Below are 24,042 nucleotides of genomic sequence, written 5' to 3' on the forward strand. Positions count from 1 at the left end.
ATTCATTCACACTATAATCACAACTTCCAGAATAATAAGAAAAATGAAACCTCAATAATACATTTCTATTTTCAGAGAGTTCATTATTAAGACTTTTAGTAACCAGGGCAGCATTTATAAATATTCTAAACTCTGGTTCTGCTCTTTCTTCATTGTATTTGCTCAACTTTTTGTCACTTCACTGTTCATTAGCACTTTTATTTGAAGATGAAAAGAGGAAGGGAAAGAAGACAAATGCAATCTTTCAGCTTATTCTTATTACTGATAAAAGATCTGAAGAGTAAATTTTAAGCTATTAGCTAAAACAATATTGGGATATCACTATATTTATCATTGCATATAACCAAAGGTAGATTAGTGAGGTAAATTACACTTTTATAAAGGATAAAAAGTACCTTATTGATAAAAGCACCTGAGAATATAATTAATTCTACTCAATGATCGTAAGATTATAATATATAAATATAATGAATATCTAATGTTAATACATACACACACACACACACACACACACACACACAGTGCAACATGGTTTGGAAGAAAGAACTCTCAATAAAAAGCAGGAAACCTAGACTTGGCTCTGCCAGTAGCTGGGTGATCTTAGGCATGAGTCAGTTACCTCCACTGCACCCCAAGGTGGTAAGATAAATGTTTCTCCTTCAAACTGACACCCTGTATGTACACACACATATACATACTTTTATTTACAGGCAAGGCGGGTACTCACTAGCTCATACCAGTATGGCAGGACTGACTGTTCATAGGCCAGCACCTGTTCTGATTGGTCTGTCAATGCTGTACCAGTTGTTAAACAGTGTGAATCATCATCCTATTTACAACCACCCCCAAATTACAAAGTGTCTAACATGTATATCCCTGAGTTTGCAGTCTGCCTTCCAAACACAATGAGGATATTCCAAAGTTAAACAGGCCCTCCTTAACCTCCAGTTAAAATTTAAGAGCACAATTCCTTTCCTACTCCCTTTCTCCTCTCTCAAAAAGTTTCTGTACAATTTCTGTTCTGTATTTCTCATCTCTCACTGCTGCTGCTGCCAAGTCGCTTCAGTCGTGTCCGACTCTGTGTGACCCCAGAGACGGCAGTCCATCAGGCTCCCCCGTCCCTGGGATTCTCCAGGTAAGAACACTGGAGTGGGTTGCCATTTCCTTCTCCAATGCATGAAAGTGAAAAGTGAAAGTGAAGTCGCTCAGTCATGTCCGACCCTCAGCGACCCCATGGACTGCAGCCCACCAGGCTCCTCCGTCCATGGGAGTTTCCAGGCAAGAGTACTGGAGTGGGTTGCCATTGCCTTCTCCCTACTCATACCTTATTTAGTTCCATGCCAAGTAACTTCCCACATACACTGAAACTATTTTTAGCTTTCCTCCTCTGCTTTCACCTTCTCTCTTCTAAACCTTGTGCAGTTTTCTCAAGAAAGCCTCTACTGCATTCCCATTAGAGCAAGATAATATCATAAGCGTGATTATTAAACTAATAATGATGGTAGTGATACATCCAAATAGAGAAATTAAAAGGCCAAACACAAAAAACAAAACAGAAAGAAAGCAAAATAAGTTTTTAAAAAAATTTTAAAGGCAAAACAAAGCTCCAGTTTCACTGACCTTCTGAAATTTGTAGACACTTAAAAGGAGTCCATTCAAAATTGACATAAATTTCCATTTCATTCACTCATCCCCCATAATTACCAGCAGTATAGAAGGTAGAAAACTTATTTAGAATTTGTGGCTTTATTTTAATACACTGTTGTTTTATAGAACTGTTAACATTCTAATCTCCCAACATACAGTTAATCATTCTTCACTCATTTTGTACTGTAGCATGCTATTTTTCCTATAATTATTTGTTGGTGTTTCTAATTCCTTGACTAGAATTTGACTGATTTCCTTGATGGCAGGATTCATCTCAGGACAATATTCCTCACTGCAACTCCAGTGACTAAGCACTATTAAGTGCATGTCAAAATCTAAATATTGTTATCTTTTTTATCTTACAGAGGTGTAATATTTGAGCTTCTTGGGGAATCACACTTCTGTAGACTAGCTAGCTTAGGACTTGAAACTTGCCCAGTCAGTGACAGAGCCAGGTTCACAATAGACAGCCTTCTCAACCCATTGTTTTGTCTGTTATATCATGGAAACCATGTAAATATGTGACATGACTACATGGTTTCTTCTACTTTCAGTTTTAAGAGTTTTAATAATTTAAGTTATTTTAGACATTATGCCCGAGTTTATTCAGTTGATGAGCTGTATCTTTATAATCTATGAAACCTAGGAATTATTATTCATTCACTATTGGCTGAGGAATACACTAAAAGGACTTCCACATGTCTTTAGAAACAAATTACAAAATTTATACTTAATAACCACAAAAACAAATTGAACACTAACCACAGATATTAAGGGTACATTCTAATTACACATTAAGAAGTCTTTTCTATTAAGTCTAATTTCAGTGCCAATCTACATTTTGTTCTTATTAATTTTATGTGTTTGTCTGTATATTCATTGTCTCAATAACCTACATATACTAGTTAACACCAACCTAAAAATGGGAGGTATAGATCAGTTACTACAATCAGTAGTAAATAAATATATAAAGTACTTTGGACCAAGCACCCCTGAAATACTATAATTTTGAGAAAGAAGCTAAACTTACTATAGCAGAAAAAGATTTCTTGGATATCTTGAAGGCTTAAAAACTTGGCCAAACTATTGTTCAATATGCACACAGTTTGCATCTTCATGCTCAGATGTTGTTGAAACAGCAGACTTAAAAGAAATAATGTCAATGAATCCTACCAAGCACTATACATGACCTCTGGGGTAATTAGCAATCATTCAAAAGCAACAAGACTAAAATGTTCTATTCTTTATTACTGTCAGCTCTTATCTTGATCAGCATTTTAATAAAGATGGTTCGTTTCTAAGACAGTTTCATGAATCAGTCATAATTACATTCTGACATGCAGTGAATAGTAAAGCAAAACTAAATATCACTTCATCAACCTTTCTAACCTTTATGCAAGTATTAACTGTAAATAATTTTTACACAATCCTACAACAGAAAATCTGCATATTTCTTAGCTTTGTACATACTTTACCCCAAATGAATTTCCTGTGACCTATACCTGAAAAACACAATCAGCCATAATTATCCAGTTTTGTGAGATGTTCAGGTGTTGCCTTTCAGAGTTCAAATCAACTTCAAGTATAAAAGGCTACTTTATTCTACAAATGGCACAATATGCAAAATGGGTTAAGTAGCCAAAGCATCTCAGAGCATTGTGGCTTGAAAGAAGTCTATCCAGAATCAAAATGTCAGAACAAAAATACACTAAAGCAAAGCAGTACTTATAAAAATAGATTCATAGATTACATATTAAGAAACGGATCACTGACAACTACTGCAGAAAATCTTTTAAATAAAATATGTTAAAAGAAGGATATTAATTATAAGGAAATCTGAGCACTGAAGTATCTGAAGGGCAAATTTTAAAAAAATACAATTCCAAAAGAGCTGATGGAACAGGGTAAAAATTAATCAGAAATATAAACTTAGAGATACTACTCTGATATTGCAGATAATATGCAAAGTGTTTTAGCCACCCCCACCAAATACATAATTTACACTGGAGTTCTGAAATAGCTAATCTCTCTTTTTGCTGAGGACTAATTTTTAAAAATATTTTAGATAGTCAAAGTAATATAGTTCAACTACCTGAATAAATTGTTACTACATTTTAGATGATTTACTGTCTCAGGTCTTAGAAAATTTGAAAATAAATGCAATGCTTTCTCAAGGATATTTCTTGTGTTTCCAGTAGTAGATATAGAGTATCTATACAGAACCAGATTCCCAAACCTGGATTTCCAATAAGTACCTCAAGTTAAGTAAAGTTTATGGTAAATCTACTGAGTGACATTTTTAAACCAAACTGATTTCCATTTAAAAACTTAACTACAGTGAAATAGAAACATAGGTATCATTTTACTTTGTGTAATTTCAATTTGAAAAGTAAGTTCTTTTGAAAGTCAATCTAAAATCACTATATGTTTTCTCATATAATAAAGCAACCTCACTAGAATGTTACCAATATGAGAGAAAAGTAATATAATAAGTATCTTTTATACATAGAATTAAAAAAATAAGTCTTTAATAATTTTTGTTTGACTCCTATTACGTTTTCTTGATCATTATTCCTTTCTCTTATTGGAGGCACAAGCAAAGAAGAGAAGAGAAGTTTTGATTCAAGAAAACAGATTTCCCAGAAAGGAAAAAAAAATGTGATTAAGATTTAAACAAAAGCTAAAGATGGCTTCCTCTGAGCACTGATGAGGTCTGCCGCTACCTCATTACTAACAACTGAAAACTTGGGATGCATTTTGTTTCAAGAGAATCCAAAAGTCCTTGCTATAAAGCAGACAGGGGAGTGCGAATCCATTCACTCTTTCTGTATCACCACCATTGTGTAAGCAGTATAAAACACTGCCTTTATGCTGCCAAGCCACAATGACTCTTCCTACATCAAAGGATTTTCACCACTAGGGTTTTTTCTTCAAAATTTATTCAAGCTAAGGGCAGAGAGACAACAATTCATACACGCTAATTACGTCTAATTATCTATTCCCTTTTCTGACCAGCTCTGGCCAGTGTTATTTGCTATCTGGATTTCTCACAACCTCCCTTTGCCCTGTCCATCCAGCCCAACAGTGAAGGCTTTGAAGAAAACAGTCATGGCTTTTTAGAGTTTTCTCAATATAGAGTTCAAGCAAATTAAATAATTATTCTGTTAGTTTTGACACATTTATGCGTTAAATATGAGGACCTCTTGGTTAATTTGGCAAATTTCTCACATCTCTTCATGGCTGGAATCATAGTAACACCCTCTCTTACAGGAGCTTCTCCTCAGGCTTTCTTTTCATGATCTAAATGAAATGTTTATTGGATTAAAGTTCTTCTCTGCAGACCTCCATGGTGGCCTATGACAAAGAGCTTAAAAGTTCTATTAATTGGCTTGAGTTTTCAGGGAGGGGAAAGGGAGAATTTTATTTCACATTACATCACTAGCCAAGAAAATTGCCACATGTAATTAAACTAATTTGTCTCATGAGTCAAAGAAACAACTAATTCATATTTAAGACACACTTCCCTTAAACCATTTTCGTCATCAAAGAATTGATTTCTTATAATTTAACCAAAAATAACTATTTATTATTCTGAGAAGAGAATTCAAGACCTAAACAGTACGTGTTTTACATATAAGCAATAGCTTGCTATATTCCAGCTTGATATAAATATGTAGTTATATATATTTTATACATAATTATACAGATACAAATATATATTTAAATATTTTATGGGAAATCATTATTCTAATTTTATATAAGACATTTATGGGAAATAATATTTTAAAAGGCATACATCCCAAGTTACGTTTACATAGGTAGGCTCAGACTAATAGAAGGTATACATTCTGGTATGAAGATGGACAAGAATTACATTTTAAGTCCTATAATAACAATTTTTATTCTAGATACTTATTAATTTCATGGACACAGCACAAAACACTACTACATGTGGCCTGTACTGAAGCCAATTTTTAAAAAGTATTTTTCCTCAAATATATATAAAATAGGTTTATAAAAATATCTCAGGTAATTTATGTACTTTATTTGCCTCAAACTTGGTAATTATAGGAATATTTTACAAGTCAAATAGTAAGTTTTATATCTTAAAATATTAAATGCTAAAATTCAAATGAATACTTCGGTGATTTGTAAGGGAAAGCCAAAACTCTTTTCACTTTTGGAGTTCAGTTTACTACTTTTGTTCTGTTTTTTGTTTCTTTCCATCGTAAGCATTAAAAAGCCAACTCATAAGTAAAGACATTATCACACTAACAAAGGGTTAATCCTTGCTAGGCTGACTCAGGTGACAACAGAGTAGAGGTCAGTGGGGCTGACACTGACCTCAAAGGCTGATTCTGATTATTTAGCCCTGTGAAAGCTCCAGTATTGAAAGTGGTAATGAACAAACTGACAAATCAATTTCACCAATGAAATGAAAATTGTGGCAGGAAAAAAATGCAAACATACACTTAGCAAGTCTATAAATCCTAATGCAGGTGGCTGAACAAAGGCTGAACACTGAAGCACTTTACATAAGGGTTATACACAATTTTGCTAGTTTATAACTAGAGATCACACCATAGTAATAGCCTCAAAGAGTTCACAGTAGGTATAAAATCCCTCCGAAAAAATTCCTCAGGAAACAAAAACACAAATGCTAGTACATAGCTAAATTTATTTTAAGTTTTAAATAAAGGATGCATAACAGCTTAGAAACATTAACAACCAAGTAGAAGAAATGAAGTCATTGCTTGAACATTAAACAAATATTATAAAAATCATAATAATAACAAAACTATTACTACCTTAGATTATAAAATATTTTTATGTACTGCATATTTCAACTCAACAAATGTTAAACTAAAGCAGATTATGATGCCTTCCAAAGGGGCAACTCTTCATCAGGAAAGGGAAAATTCACACTTATAAGTGTTAATGTTAGTATCTTGTTTTTTTCTAATTTCTTCATCTGACACTCATCAAAGAGAAAATTATACTGTTGAATCCCTTGTTGGTTATTTTTGATCAACTTACAGTTATCATTTCAATAATCTATTAATCATCTAACTCACTTAATTTTAAACAGAAATAAAAACCTTAAGAAATAGTTTTCTAAAATGTTACTATCAATGAGAGTTAAAGTGCTATATTATTGACAATAGAATCTATCACCCTGTGACAAAAACACTACATTTTTATATTCCATAAGAATATCTCCCAAGGGGAATTATTTTAGATTTGTCCATACTGTTAAATGGAATAGCAAATCATAAAAAGAAAGTTAATGAAATTCACATGGAGATTTTTTTTAACTCTAAAAATTATGATAGCATTTATCTTTTTCAGGACTCATTACAGAATGAATCAAACAAAATGGTTGATGTGGGTGTAAGTGATGGAGTGAACAGAGAGATTTTTTTTTAACCCAAACAGAAAACATCCTCCAAAATATGATAGAGTGCAAGATTTGACCAAATGGGAAGAGCAGTGTTTGCCAGGCAATCCATTTATCAAGGAGGCCAATAATAGTCTAGATGAAATTAACCCAAGAAACTTTCTTAGGACCAAAATATCAATTGGTCCCCTTTTTCTTTTAACCTCAGTAGTTTCAAATAATGCATGCAATGCAGTGAGATTATGTTCAAAGTAAGACATTATTCTTTTTAAATGTATACAACAGAAGACATTCTAACAAAGCTGATATTTCTCAGGTAACCAAATTATTTGAAGCTAAAGCTGGACCACTCTCTTGCCTTTAGTTCATCAAGCATTCTCCCTTCAGTCAACCGTTTATCCAGCAAGTTCTCAAAATGTCACCTTCTCCAAGACCTACTAATGAATCTATGCTGACACATGTTTTCCACCACATACAACAAGTTTATAGAAAACAAGTGCTATTTAGTGTTATTTTTAACAGTTGTTTGTCTCTCTGTCCTTTGTATATTACATAATTAGGGGTAAAAAATTCTTTAAAGAGCCAGAGAGTAAACATTTCAGGCTTTAAAGACCACACTTCTCTGCTACAATTACACAACTCTGCAACGACAGTGGGAAAATAGAAATAGATAACATATAAAGAAATGCACATTAAGCTTTTCAATAAAACTTTATTTACCAAAACAGGCGCAAGTGAGATTTGACCACTGTCTGTAGTTTATTAACCCCTGGTATAGATTATCAGTCTACTCTAAAATACTGCAGTGCAGAGACTGAGACAGATGTATTTAATTTTATAAATTGGTGCTATGTAGATACCAACAAATGCTTTCACAACTATATCTGTTCACGTACTTAAAAAGAATTGCCTAGGTTTCATTAAAATCAAGACAAAGATTCTTCAAGAATAAATCATCAAAATCAGAATATTAAGAGACATGAAGTTTCAAGTAGGCACAATAATCATAATATTAACCATCCTTTCATATAAATAAGGAAATGTTAACTGCCAAAATGTTTTTTTAATATACTTACATACAATACAAAACATACTCTGCTTTTATTTTGGGCGAAGGGAATCTGAGTTTTAAATAAAATCTCAAACCTCAAGTAAACAGAAGAACAGTAGTTACTATTCTATGAAAATTCAATGAGCTAAGTACTAAGCACAACATTTTTAATCTATGTAATTTTCATGCTTTTCCCATGTGCTTTTTCCTCTATGTTGAATGCCCTTTCGTGCTTTGTCTGGTAACTAATTTTTCATAACTTGTTCTTTGGAAATACCCCTGACATGTACCATGTCCTCTACTCAAACTGCTAGTGTGGGCTGAGGTCTCTTTTTTATACTCTGCATTCTGTAGTTAACTTAATTACAGAAGTTCACACATGAAATGAAAAAAAAAAAAAAAAAAACAACTTTATTGTTTGATTGTAGACAATACCCAAGACACTAATTTATCAAATTCAGTGACCACCACCAATATATTCTTACCATAATATCTCCATTAATAAGTTATTATTTTTTACTGGTAGGGAAAAATCTTAGTTTGTTCAGGAAGCTTCATGAGAATTGCAATTTTTGAATTACCATATATCCAACAATACACATTTTGGGCTTGGATTTTCATAACAGTGCAGTTGACAAGAGGGCACATCTATTATTTTTCAATTTAGTGAAAACTATTCTACACTATTCCAGAACCAACTTTAGGTGAAAAAGTCTCAGTCCAGCTTGATTTTTTTTCCCATTGGTTCTTCTTCTATATAATTGTAGGATTCTCTATCCTTTTAGTTTTACACCAGAAAAGCACATTATTCTATTTTATCTTTATGTTTTCTTTTTTAGAAATACAAATTATGTGAATATTTGATCTGTTGTCTAAGTTTCCATACTAACACCTTCTCTGTAATAGTTTTTAATTTCTGACTATTTTGGCTTCATTTTGTGTGATTTCTTTTCATAAGTCCGATCTCTTTATCACTGGTTTTATTTTCAGTAGTGTTGATTCATTGACTTACTTTTAGTAAGATGCTTTTCACTTTTTAATGGGTCTGCCTTCAGTCTTTTCTTAGTTCTGCCAGCTTATTTTTCATCTAATCTTACAGGTTTTCATCTCTGGTTTCTTATTTCATTGGTACCATAACTTTAGTTTCTTTTAAAATATAGCAAAGTTTTAACTGAAAAAAATCTCCCATTTCCTGGGATAATTCTTCTAAAGCAAGTTTTCATGTTTTTTTACTTGTTTAGTTCATGCCTACCTCTCCCCCATCTACTCCTGATACTTCCTTCTTATTGCTGCCATTTCATTTTTTTAATAGTCTCTGCATGGAACCCATGTTCAGTTCATTTTACCTTCTGCTGATTTCTCAGTTTTGAATATGGGTAGTCTTATTCAGGTCTGCTGATTTTCTAGGAAGGGTGGGTAAAAATGTACTTATACTAAAAAGTTTTTATTATAAAAATAATTCAATATCATTCCAGAAATCTTTGAAAGGTCTAAAACAGATAATTTTAATCATCTATAATCTTATCATTCAGAAAAAAAGTTCTGTTTAAATTTAGGGATATTTATTTTCAGTATTTTCTATGTATGTATATTATTTCCAAGAAGACTAATAGATATACTTACATTGTATTTTTCCACTCATATTATCCTTGATCATTATTCTACATTATCACACAATTTTTGAAAATGTCATTCTAAATAACTATACTATATCCCCTCATGTGACTATACTATAATTTACTTAACAAATCCTCTAAACATGGGAGAGAAAGACATTCCCATCACTGCTTTATTTTTTCTTTGTTTTTACAGTTATGCCATTTATATTTTTATATCTATGGAAAAATATGGCTCTGAGTTTCCAAATAACAAAAAGAAAAAAAAATTAAGGGTAGGAAAGGGAAGGAATTAAATTCAACCTTGCCAATTTTATTGCCTATTAGCAATGATATGTTAAAATATCACAAAAACTAAGGTTTGGGGTTTAAAAAAATGTACAGCTACAATGTCTGAGAACCTTTTAATTTGTTACATTCTGTGAGCCTTCTCTTTATACTTTGTGTGTTTTATGCTACATGAAGAAACTATTTTTAGCATCTATTTTTCTTAGCTTCCCTGTTTATATTTTGGTATCTACATATACCACATTACTTTAGATTTGTAGGAGGAGAAAATACTGCAAATCTACCTTCTCCTCAAATATAAAATAATAATATAAAGGGGAAAAAATTATTAACAGCATAAATCTTCAAAAAGTACTTTTTCCTACATCTATAAGTATCTCAGAAAAAATAAAATCCTCTGGGAGCCTAAAACTGGTCAAGGAAACAGATGTTTGGATAGCACAGGGAATAAAGTTTGGCACTAACAATAGCTCCCACTGAAGTATATTTCAAAAAGATTGTCTGACTACATCTTCAAAATATTTGAAGATAAATGTTTTTACTCCTCCTTCTTGGTAAGAATTTTAGAGTTTTATGTCTTTAAAAAATACAGTTCTATCCTTTCTTTGGATATGCTTTTATGGACAGTGAAAAATGTGCCTGAGAATTACAGGAACTATATTTGGGCATATGTGCTTCTTTCTGATATTTATCACATTCTGCTTTGTGTTAGAGGTATTTGGGTACATAGTATATACCCAACTAGATTATAAATGACTTGCAAGAAACACAACTTACTTAATATAACTTACTTATATTATCCATTATACCTAATGTAGTACTTTGCACATAGTAGGTTCCCAATAAATATTGGTAGAATGATTATTAAATAATTACATTAAACATTATTTAAATTAACAGTGAAAAAGGTGGCTACTTTATTCTTAATCATATTGTAATGAAGATTATTTTAAACTCTTTGCAGTGATGATACACACAAATATTTAAACTATGTGCCTCAACTTGACATAATTTCATGATAACTTGATGGCAATCACATTTAAATATATTAGAATATTTTTGTAATAATGCTACTCTAAAATAGCAACTTTAATAACTGGGAAAACATGTTAATGGCCATTAACCAGAAGGAAACAAGGAACATTATTTTTTCAGAAACCAATGTATAAGTTCAAACATTCCACTATAATATATATGAGCAAACCTCAAATTAAACTTCATAAAATGCAAACTATCAAATGTTTCAGCTAGACAATAATTTATACCATATTTTGCAATTTTTCCTGCATACAAATTGATGAGTACTATATAAAAAAGATTTCTTTCTTCTTTAGTATCTTTAACTATTACTATAAATATCAAAATAAATTCTACTTGAATGCAAGACCATAGTGATCCTGTAAAAGTCCTTGATTACCAATCAATATGATATTAGTCACTAAACACAAGTAAGTGATTTTTCTTACCTTCAGGACAGCTATGAATGGGACAAAATTAGCTCTTTGCAGTCCATTTTTATAGAGATCTGAAAGAAAAAATTAGTATTAGCTTTTCACTTAGCCTAAATCATAATGTTAGGTTATATTTTAGCCTAGCAAATAAAGCTTTCTACTGATGAAAAAGATAAAGAAGTGAAGGAGAATAAAAATAACCAAAATTCGTCTCTATTCTGGTACTATACAAAATTTATTATGTTCTTAATAATAAAACAAAATATTAACAATCACAGAAAGAACATCAAAAGACCTTTGATCAAATTAGCTTTAAACTATAATAAAATGCAAGCAAAAAATATGGATGATATCACAAATTATCCTACATCAATAACTCAATGTAAAAAGATGATCTATTTAAAATTATTAATATTTGAACACCTAGATTCTATCAGGAAACAAATTATATCCGCCTTACCTCACCCATAATAAAAGTTCTCAGTACAGAAAACTGTGTAATACAGTACCTTTTAAGAAAACACACCAATAGATAGAACTGTGTATGTATTTGTGTCAAAGTTATATATTTGCCATTAAAGTAAATAACATTAGGGACACTCTACTTTAAAAGAAACTACCTAACGACTTCCTTGGTGGTACAGTGGTTAAGAATCTGCCTTCCAATGCAGGGTATGCAGCTTCAATGCCTGGTCAGGGAACTAAGATTCCACATACCAGAGGGCAACTGAGCCTGCGTGCCACAACTAGAGAACCCGCATGCCGTAACTCTGAGCCCACGTGCTGCAACCACAGAAAAGCCTGTGCACTGCAATGAAGACCCAGCACAGCAAAAATTGAAGGAAAAAAGAAACTACCTAAAGATTAAAACTCCATTCTTAATAGACTATAAATTTAACATAGTTCTATATCATAAACAGGTAGTTTTTACTATCTTAGAATGGTGCTTTATATATGTGCATGTGCCACGGTATATGTTCATACACATATACACACACAGAAACACATGTTATTAAGGACCAGTAAGTAGGAATAAGGAAACAAATTTTAAGCTTCGCATACTTTTTGTTAAAAATGGAGACTTGGAATATTTTTTCAGAAGGTTGAAATTTTATTGCAGATTAAACATTTCTTTTATGAAATTCCCTGGCAGTCCAGTGTTTAAGACTCTGTGCTCTCACTGCCAAGGGCCCAAGTTCAATCCCTGGTAGGGGAACTAAGATCCCACAAGCTGCATGGCACAGCCAAACTAAATAAAGCACTCCTTTTAAAAGTCAACTCTATAAAGTAATAAGATTTAAAAAATAAAAAAGTATAAAAATAACAGTAAGTCTTCCAAATGATAAAAATTACAAGTTAATGTCTCAATTTTCCTTTTTAAGTATTGCATTATGGGCTCCTTTCTATATTTTCTTGTTTAAAGAAAATCTGATAACTAAGATTTCAACTGCCGCACTTATTTCTGGAAATAAAATATGGTCATTAGAAAACATTTATTCTCTTTAGAAAAATATTCATCATAACATCATTATATGAAGAAAGTATTTGCATAAGCTCTTTGGTTAATTAAGGACTACAGGCTTTAAATTCAGTTACATTTAAAATTTTTATTTAGTGATATTACAAAAAGTAAGATAATGCTAGCCAGACTGTAAGGATATCAAAATTCAAAATGAGATCTTTTTTCCTATAATCAATACCTCAAATGAGTAAAATGGGTAAAATGTAGGAAACAGGTTTAAAATAAAATGTTTTCATAGTCTTCCCTAATTATAAAACTGCTAGGGAATGTTCATAAAAACATTGCTATATGATAAAGAGTCAACGGTCATGATTGCCAGTAAGTAGTAAAAATCAAAAATGAAATAATTTTTAAACACACACAATGTTTACAGCAGCTCTATCATAACAGCTAGAAACTAGCTTTATCTGTAACAGCCAAAAACTGGAAGGAATCCAGATGGCCATCATTAGGTGAATGGATAAATTGTGGCACATCTGCATAGTACTCAGCAATAAAAAAGACAACCTATTTATGCATACCAAAAAATAGATGGATCTTAAAATAATTATACAGAGTAAAAGAAGTAAAAAGAGTACCAGAATGTGTGATCCCATGTATAAAAACTCTACAGAAAGCTGACTCATCTATAGCAATACAAAGCAAATCAGTTTTCTCGAGAAGGGACACATTGGGACAGCGATGGCAGGGAGAGATGAAAAAAGGGAGGAGGAACACTGGGGATGTGATGGAAATGTTAATTATATTGATTATGGTGGTGATTTCACAAATGTATACCTATGTCACTATCATTGTATTGAAAGTGAAAGTGAAGTCGCTCAGCAGTGTCCAACTCTTTGCGACCCCACAGACTGTAGCCTACCAGGCTCCTCCGTCCATGGGATTTTCCAGGCAAGAGTAGTGGAGTGGATTACCATTTCCTTCTCCAGGGGATCTTCCCAACCCACGGCTCGAACCCAGGTCTCCCGCATTGTAGACAGACGCTTTACCGTCTGAGCCACCATGAAAGTCCTCAATTATTTTATTATTATTGTAATATTGTATTATTACCCTGGAGAAGGAAATGGCAACCCACACCAGTATTCTTGCCTGGAGAATCCCATGGACGGAGGAGCCTGGTAAGCTACAGTCCACAGGGTCGCAAAGAGTCGGACACGACTGAGCGACTTCACCACCACCACCACCACCATTGTATTATTATTGTATCCTTTAAAAACATGCCATTTATTGTATGTCAGTTATGACTTAATAAGCTCTTTGAAAATTTATTAGGGAAAGAAACATACACAACACTAGTGAATATTAAAAAAATGAAATGTTACAGAATTAAAACCAAAATATTACACTAATGAAAGTTTATTTATGTTAAGTACTTTTTGGCTTTTGATCTTACTCACGAAATATCTTTTTGAATGGACATATAGGGCACACCCTAAGATGTAGTTTCTGGAGGAGGGCAACGGCAACCCACTCCAGTATTCTTGCCTGGAGAACCCCATGGACAGAGGACCCTGGCAGGCCACAGTCCACAGTCCTGGGGTCACAAAGTGTAGGGACACAACTGAAGCAACTTAGCATGCATTCATGCAAGATGTAGTTTAATAGGCATGCACCATTCAGAAGGTTAATGGCAATGAGAAATGTAAAGGCCCACTTGTAATATTCTTGATTAAAAGATTTCCACTGAGCTAAATTAAAGTACAATAATAATGCCTTTAAATCTTGAGATTAAAGTTTTAATGGTTTAACTTTAAAAAAAATCAGCCTTTAAAAGGATATATAATTCAAACTTCATGATCTGGGAAGTATTTTCTAAACAAAATTCTAAACAGAATTCATTTGGCTTGAAAACCTTTAGGTTTTTATAGGACACTTAAGTGAAAAAGGACTGTACTCGTTAAACTGAAGAGTTTTTTGCAATTCAAATATTATGCTAATTATCAATACAATAGATACCTCTCTTGAAATGTTATTTAGCTACCAGAATTTTTAATATTTAGTTGTTTAATATTATTTTTTTAGACATAAAGATTTTATAATACATTTAAATCAATATTTGTCATTATTTACTAAATAGCATTTTAAAATTCAACAGAAGTTCTTGCCTACAATTTTTAAATGATCACTAACCAGAGCTAAATGAGCACTTGGTCTTATAAGACAGAGTACTGGAATCATGGGACATTCATTTTTTGAGAATGGTATAAGGACCTCTACATTCTCCACAGTGAATAACTGTAATAATACTTACAGATGAAATACATGCAAAGAGGACTTTTAAAGTAATTACAAGGATCTACATAAATACTTTGGAGATGCCCACAGACATGTAGATCTTTTCCTTAAAATCCAGTGTCAAAACGACCAGGACGAATAACACCTATATATATAAGAAATAGGGGTTTTGAATAAGAAAAACTTTTATGATAGGTAATTAAAAGTTTTCCTAAAAATTAACATAAAATACTTATATGACTCTATGGAACCAATCTGGTTTACCCTTCCAGGAGATGCCTATTTTAGTGTAGATTAAAACAAAATGGCATCTTTAGGCCATGTAAGCAGGAAGAGCTACTCGGCTTCTTTTAAAAAGTCTAACTGGAGTTCAAACAATATTATACCAAATGTGCAGATATTATAGTGAATTAAATATGTCCATCTGATGGCATATTACAATTTTATAATCAATTCAACATACATTCATGTATTCCTATTATTTGCACTGAAATGACTGCTGAGGACAAAAAATAAATAAAAGAAGGAACTAGCATCTACATAATACCTAGCAGGAGTCAGGCAATTTGCTAGACATTTCACACAAACGATAATCTTAATAATCCTACACAGCAAATATTTCTACCTCCATTTTACAGACAAAGAAACTGACACTCAGATTTTTTAAAATAATTTGCTGATTTCCAGCTGCTGCTGCTGCTAAGTCACTTGAGTTGTGTCCGACTCTGTGCAACCCCATAGATGGCAGCCCACCAGGCTCCCCCGTCCCTGGGATTCTGCAGGCAAGAACACTGGAGTGGGTCACCATTTCCTCCTCCAATGCATGAAAGTGAAAAGTGAAAGTGAAGTCCTTCAGTCCTGCCTGACTCTTAGCGACCCCATGGACTGCAGCCTACCAGGCTCCTCCTCCAAGGGATTTTCCAGGCAAGAGTAGTGGAGAGGGTTGCCATTGCCTTCTCCATGATTTCCAGCTAGTAATTGGTATATCTAGAAATTTCAGAGGAAGATCTTTAATGAGGCTAAAACTGATAGATTTTTCAGAACCACAGTGTGACCTGCTGGACTTGTTGCAGCTGACAGACATAGCCACAGATCATAACCATGATACAAGGTATAAAAGGATACAAGGTATAAACATAACATAAAGAATGAGAACTATTCATCTCATCTGGGTTCAAAGGCAGCTTTGCAGGTAACAACGGGACTAGAGTACCTTGGAAAAATAATCAGGGGGCCACCAAGCAGAGAGAAAGGAAGGGTATCCCAGGCAGAAGAGTGAGCCCAGTTCATGACTTTACTTTCTTTTCTATACAATCTACTGCTCAAATCTACATTTTCTAACAAACTTTCCTTGAATACACTATTGCGGGTAGACTTCAAGAGTGGCATTCCATAATGCTAGTCCTGGTCAGCACAGCTTTGTATAAACACTGGACACCAGAAAAAAAGGGACAGTTCTCTCTGAGAATAGGAAACTTATGCACTTTGTGCCTGGAAAATAGGAAATTAAGCATTTATGCACAAGGAAGGGGAACCCAAGCAAAGCCTGGCTCAGATTCCCCAACTGAGGAGATGGGTGAGACTCTAGGGAAGAAAAAGTAGCTAGAGTTCACAGGGCAGTCAGTGTACCAGAGAAAAGAGAGCTGCTCAGTGAAAAAGTGCTAAAGACCTGCTGAGGGTCCCAGCTGAGTCCCCAGGTGAGTACTGATCAGCATAGATGTGTGAGGAAGCTACCTAAAGCCAAGAGAAGAATCATTCTAAAGTACTCAAGGAAACCATCCCTGACGCTCACACATGGCTAGGAATAGTGCCTGTCTCTACCAGACAGACTGGAAAACTTCTAAATTTACAGGGTACTGAGCAGAATATTGAGAAGGGATTTATCTCAATAGCAAGAAAAATTAGTCCTAGACTAAATATGCTCTAGTCCTGCCATACAAAATTTAAAAGCAATAGCTAAAAGAATCAAATTGTTTGTAAGAAAGAGAATAGAGCTCAAGAATGTATATAGCAATATAAAAATATCCAATATCCAATCAAGTAAAATTCATATCGTTTGACATTTAATAAAAAAAAAAAATTACTGGGCATGCAGGGAAACAGGAAAATATGGCCCAGAACAAAAAGAAAAAAATCAGTCAACAGAAACAGACCAAGGAATGACACAGATAATAAATTTAGAAGAAAAAAACATTAAAACAGTTTTGCTACATTCTATGTGTTCAAGCAGCTGGAAGAGCAAGCATATCAAATAAAGACATGGAAAATATTTTTTTTTTAAACCAAAGAAGAATTTTTCAGGATGGAAACTATAATATGTGAGACAAAAAATATGCTGGATGGGAATAACAGCAGATTAGATACTGTAGAAGAAAATATTAGTGAGCTTTAGATCACAGCAATAGAAAATAGCCAAAGGAAGCACACAGAGAAAAAAGAGATACATTACATACAGAAGGATTAGAATGATAGTAACTTCTCACTTGAAACAACACAAGCCAGAACACAGTGGAGCAACATTTTTAAAGGTCAAAAGAAAAGAAACAAAACTGTCAACATATGATTCTACCCTGTATAAAAATATCTTCTTAAGCAGGGACTTTTTGTGACATACAAACGCTGAAAGAGTTCATTCCCCAAACACCAAAACTATAAGAAATCATTTAAAGAAGTCCTCAGGGAGAAAAATAATATTGGATGGAACCCTGGAACACATAAAGGAGTAAAGAGCACCAGAAATGGCAAGTCTGGATAAATATGAGCCTTTTAAAAATTATTATCTAAATCCTTTTAAAAGATAATAATTTAAAGCTAAAATGATAGCAATATATTGAGGGATTTATAACATGGAAGTAAAGTGTATGGAAACAATGGCACAAAGTTTGGAAGAAGAAAAATGGGTATATACTATGGTAAGTTCTTATACTATACCTGAAACAGTCTAATATCACTTGACGGTGATATATCTAATATCACTTGATTTTATATACTAAAGTCTCCAAAGTAAAAGTAAAGTGAAGTTGCTCAGTCATGTCCGACTCTTTGCGACCCCATGGACTGTAGCCTACCAGGCTCTGAGGAGCCTCTCAGTCCATGGAATTTTCCAGGCAAGAGTACTGGAATGGGTTGCCATTTCTAAAACCTTATATAAAAAGTGAGTGAAGTCGCTCAGTCGTGTCCAACTCTTTGCAACCCCATGGACTGTAGCCTACCAGGCTCCTCCCTCCATGGGATTCTCCAGGCAAGAGTACTGGAGTGGGTTGCCATTTCCTTCTCCAAAAAACTTTATATAAAACTCCATAAAAATGAAATTATAGAGTATATATTTCTTTGTATACTGCTGCTGCTGCTGCTTTAACTCATTCTAACCTTTGTAAAATTTATCTAATTTGTTATGTGCTCATTCCTTCTCATTGTTAGTGTCAATAATGTGTTTAGCAACACACAGATTTAAAAATCTGAAAAAAAGTTAGGGTCATCTACCCATTTATTGTTGTTGATGATAATTTACCACATGTATCCTTGGCTAATATTTTGAATGAAAACTACTTTAGAGAAGTCAGGAAGATGAAATCTTATCCATCAATTCTATGAATAGTCCTATAAATTGAATCTATCTTTTTATTCAAATAATAACTGCCAGCCCCCATTTTAGATATCCTATGACATTTTAAATGCTGCAATTTCCTATAACAGTGATAACGGGGGTCCAAGGAAAAAGCTCCACAGGAGCCTTTAAAAAAAAAAAGAGAGAGAGAAACAACAAAATGTTACATAAAATCTTGATTACAAAAATACTACCATCCATTCACTTATATATTTACTTTCAGCAGGTCAAACACCAATGAAGTAGTTTTTCACACCAGAGTTTCATTTTATACACAGAATCAATGAATGGAAATATCATGACTGGAGTCTTCAATGAGAAAACAAACCTTAGGTACTTTGGGGAACCCCTGTACACAAAGACGACCCCAAAGCAGTCAGGCAAAAACTAGTGGCAAGAGACCTCAACTCTTTGGTTAACTTTTAGAACTATTTCATTATCAACTGTGACAGGCTGAGGCTCAGCCAACAGCTTTCACTTTGGCCCTAAAAGCTGTCTTTGGAGTCTGAATTGTGTGTGCTAAGTCTCTTCAGATTCTGTCTAACCCTATGGACTGTAGCCCACCAGGCTCCTCTGGCCATGGGATTCTCAAGGCAAGAGTAGTGGAGTGGGTTGCCATGCCCTCCTCCAGAGGATCTTCCTGACCCAGGGATTGAACCTGCATCTCAGACGTGGAATCAAACCCACATCTCTTACGTCTCGTGCGTTGGCAGGTGGGTTCTTTACCACTAGTACCACCTGAGAAGCCCAGTAGTTGTGTATGGATGTGAGAGTTGGACCATAAAGAAGGCTGAGCACCAAAGAATTGATGCTTTTGAACTGTGGTGTTGGAGAAGAATCTCGAGAGTCCCTTGGACTGCAAGGAGATCCAACCAGTCCATTCTAAAGGAAATCAGTCCTAAACATTCATTGACAGGAATGATGCTAAAGCTGAAACTCCAGTACTCTGGCCACCTGATACTCCAGTACTCTGGCCACCTGATGCAAAGAACTGACTCATTTGAAAAGACCCTGATGCTAGGGAAGATAGAAGGCAGGAGGAAAAGGGGACGACAGAGGATGAGATGGCTGGATGGCATCACCGGCTCGATGGACATGAGTTTGACTAAGCTCCGGGAGTTAGTGATGGACAAGGAAGCCTCGCATGCTGCAGTCCATGGGGTCGCAGAGTTGGACACAACTGGGCGACTGAACTGAACTGAGGTTGTCACAAAGCACTGGCTTTGGGTCTCCTGTGACATATAGCAAATTCCCACTAGCTATCTATTTTACATATGATAATGTATATGTTTCAATGCTACTCTCTCAAATCATCCCACCCTCTCCTTCCCTACTGTGTTCAAAAATCTGTTCTTTTATGTCTGCATCTCCTTTACTGCCCTGCAAGTAGGATTATCAGTACTATCTTTCTAGATTCTATATATATACATTAATATACAATATTTGTCTTTCTTTCTGACTTACTTCACTCTGTATGATAGGCTGTGGGTTCATCCACCTGATTTGAACTGACTCAAATGCATTCCTTTTTACAGCTAAGTAATATTCTATTGTGTACATGCACTACAACTTCTTTATTTATTTATCTGTCAGTGGACATGTAGATTGCTTCCATGTCCTAGCTACTGTAATAGTGCTGCAATCAACCTCGGGGTACTTGTGTCTTTTTCAATTATGGTTTTCTCACGGTATATGCTCAGTAGTAGGACTGCTGGGTCATATAGGAGTTTTATTCCTAGTTTTTTCAGGAATCTTCATACTGGCACTTTCAATTTGCATTCCCACTAACAATACAAGCCAGTCCCTTTCCTCCACACCCTCTCCAGCACTTATTCTTTGTAGAGTTTTTGATAATGGCCATTGTGACCGGTGTGAGATGATACCTCATTATAGTTTTGATTTGCATCTCTCTGATAATGAGCAATGTTGAGTATCTTTTCATGTGTTTATTAGCTATCTGTATGTCTTCTTTGGAGAAACGTCTGTTTAGGTCTCCCACCTATTTTTTGATTGTGTTGTTTTTCTGGTATTGAGCTGCATGAGATGCTTGTATATTTTGGAGATTAACCCTTTATCAGTTGTTTCATTTGCTATTATTTTTTCCCATTCTGAGGGCTGTCTTTTTACCTTGCTTACTTTCCTTCATTGTGCAAAATCTCTTAAGTTTAATTAGACCTCGTTTGTTTATTTTTTTTAATTTCCATTGCTCTAGGATGTGAGTCATAAAGGATCTTGCTGTGATTTATGTCAGTGTTCTGCCTATGCTTTCTTCTAAGAGTTTTATAGTTTCTGGCCTTACATTTAGGTCTTTAATCCGTTTTGACTTTACTTTTATGTACAGCGTTAGGAAGTGTTCTAATTTCATTCTTTTACACGTACATGACCAGTTTTCCCAGCACCGCTTATTGAGAGACTGTCTTTTCTCTATTGTGTATTTTTGCCTCCTTTGTCAAAGATAAAGTGCCCACAGGTGCATGGATTTATCTCCAAGCTTTCTACCTTTTCCATTGGTCTATATTTCTGTTTTTGTGCCAGTATCATATTATCTTAATGACTGAAGCTTTGTAATATAGTTTGAAGTCAGGAAGGTTGATTCCTCCAGCTCCATTCTTCTTTTTCAAGATCATTTAGCATTTAATATTTAGGGCTATGATTAAATTTATTGTTTTCTTTTTGTCTCCTGCTTTTTCTTCATCTGTTCTTTTCTTGCCTTTTTAAAAATTATTTGAATACATTTTAAAATTCCTTTTTGTCAGCTGGCCTTTATTTTTCTTGTTGTTCTAGGGATAACAATATATAAACCTCATTTTATACTGCTTTGCTGTATTGAGCTTTGCAGATACTGCATTTTTTCCAAATTGAAAGTTTGTAGCAATCCTGTGTTGAGCAAGTCTATCAGCACCATATTTCCAACAGCATTTGTCCACTTCATGTCTCTGTCATATTTTGGTAATTTTCACAATATTTCAAACTTTTCCCTTATTATATTTGTTATGGTGATCTACAGTTAGTGGCCTTTTATGTTACTGAAAGCAGCTCTTTTGCCCCGTTCCTGCTTGTCCATTTCTGTTCCCCTCTATAATTAAAAGAGTCTAATTATAGGAATGAGGTTACCAAGCAATTGAAACTAACTCCTGATTTAAGCTCTCTTGAATGCTGTACCATGCCTTGTCAAATCTGTTGATTATTTTCCTGGATAAAAAGAAAGAATGAAGAACCAAGCAGTTACTAGCTCTCTGCCCACAACAGCCTCTTTAGCAATCCCTCTTTAGCAGATCATGAAGGCAAGATAACATCTGAAGAGTCAGCCAATTTGCACTCAATGGAGAATGATGCAGAACCTAACACCCTACTTCAATGATTCACTGAGATTCTTCCCCGACCCCATTTTTCCGTTTAAAAACTGTCATGGCTAAGCAGAATCTTTGGAGTTGGTTTCTGGACATAAGTCTACCTTCTGCCCAGACTGCTGCCTTTTATGATTAAAGCACCTTTCTTTTCTACTGACACTTGCTTCTCAAATTATTGGCTTATGAGCAGCAAGCAATCAAATCTGGGTTTGGTTACATTACTATTATAAAAAGATATCAACTCACTAAAGGCTCAGATAATGATACGCATTTCTTAGAAATAAAATATTTTTTAATTAAGGTGTATATGTTGTTTTTTAGACATAATGCTATTACACATTTTATAGACTACAGTAGTATAAAAAAATATTTAGATGCACTAGGAAGTCAAAAAAATCATGTGATTTACTTTATTGCAGTGGTCTAGAACCAAACCATGAAATTCCAGATGTTCAAGTTGGATTTGGAAAAGGCAGAGGAAACAAAGATCAAACTGCCAACATCTGCTGGTTCATCGAAAAAGCAAGACAGTTCCAGGAAAACATCTACTTCTGTTTTATTGACTATGCCAAAGCCTTTGACTGGGTGGATCACAACAAACTGTGAAAAATTCTTCAAGAGATGGAACACCAGACCACCTGACCTGCCTCCTGAGAAATCTATATGCAGGTCAAGAAGCAACAGTTAGAACTGGATATGGAACAACAGACTGGTTCCAAATCAGGAAAGGAGTACGTCAAGGCTGTATATTGTCACCCTGCTTATTTAACTTCTAGGCAGAGTACATCATGAGAAATGCTGGGCTGGATGAAGCACAAGCTGGAATCAAGATTGCCAGGAGAAATATCAGTAACCTCAGATATGCAGATGACACCACCCTTATGGCAGAAAGTGAAGAGGAACTAAAGAGCCTCTTGATGAAAGTGAAAGAGGAGAGCGAAAAAGTTGGCTTAAAGCTCAACATTCAGAAAATGAAGATCATGGCATCTGGTCCCATCACTTCATGGCAAATAGATGGGGAAACAATGGAAACAGTGACAGACACTTTGGGGGGGGGCTCCAAAATCACTGCAGATGGTGACTGCAGCCATGAAATTAAAAGATGCTTACTCCTTAGAAGAAAAGCTATGACCAACCTAGAGAGCATATTAAAAAGCAGAGACATTACTTTGCCAACAAAGGTCCATCTAGTCAAGGCTATGGCTTTTCCAGTAGTAATGTATGGATGTGAGAGTTGGACAATAAAGAAAGCTGAGCACTGAAGAATTGATGCTTTTGAATTGTAGTGTTGGAGAAGACTCTTGAGAGTCCCTTGGACTGCAAGGAGATCCAACTAGTTCATCCTAAAGGAAATCAGTCCTGAATATTCATTGGAAGGACTGATGCTGAAACTCCAATACTTTGGCCACCTGATGCAAAGAACTGACTCACTGGAAAAGACCCTGATGCTGGGAAAGATCGAAGGCAGGAGGAGAAGGCAACAACAGTGGATGAGATGGCTGGATGGCATCACCAACTCAATGGACATAAGTTTGAGTAAACTCCAGGAGTTGGTGATGGACAGGGAGGTTTGGTGTGCTGAAGTCCATGGAGATGCAAAGAGTTGGACATGACTGAGCAACTGAACTGAACCGAGGATCAAACCTGCAATATTTCCAAGCTTACCAGTATCCTTAACTTTTCACACTTAGAATTAGTATCATACCACTTCACACAAAAAAATGTAGAAACCTCGCATCCATATAAGTCCATCTAAACACCCTACTTTGTACTATGTATTACCTGCATCATATCTACATACATTATAAACCCCACAAGATGATGTTATAATATCTTATAAAACAGTCATTTCTATTTTTAATAAATTAAAAATGAAA

The 24,042-nt window shown here is 34.5% G+C and overlaps 1 protein-coding gene across 1 annotated transcript in view; it reads right to left on the reverse strand.

The window, feature by feature from the left end:
• The window catches only part of AFG1L (AFG1 like ATPase), a 193,050-nt gene that overhangs the window by 87,864 nt on the left and 81,144 nt on the right, over window positions 1-24,042 (reverse strand). The window contains exon 7 of the mRNA XM_040238553.1: window positions 11,467-11,525. Within this exon, the coding sequence (XP_040094487.1) occupies window positions 11,467-11,525 (59 nt within the window). The remainder of the gene's footprint in view (window positions 1-11,466; window positions 11,526-24,042) is intronic.

This window comes from Oryx dammah, unplaced genomic scaffold (genome assembly GCF_014754425.2).
Source record: "Oryx dammah isolate SB20612 unplaced genomic scaffold, SCBI_Odam_1.1 HiC_scaffold_4, whole genome shotgun sequence".
NCBI lineage: Eukaryota > Metazoa > Chordata > Mammalia > Artiodactyla > Bovidae > Oryx > Oryx dammah.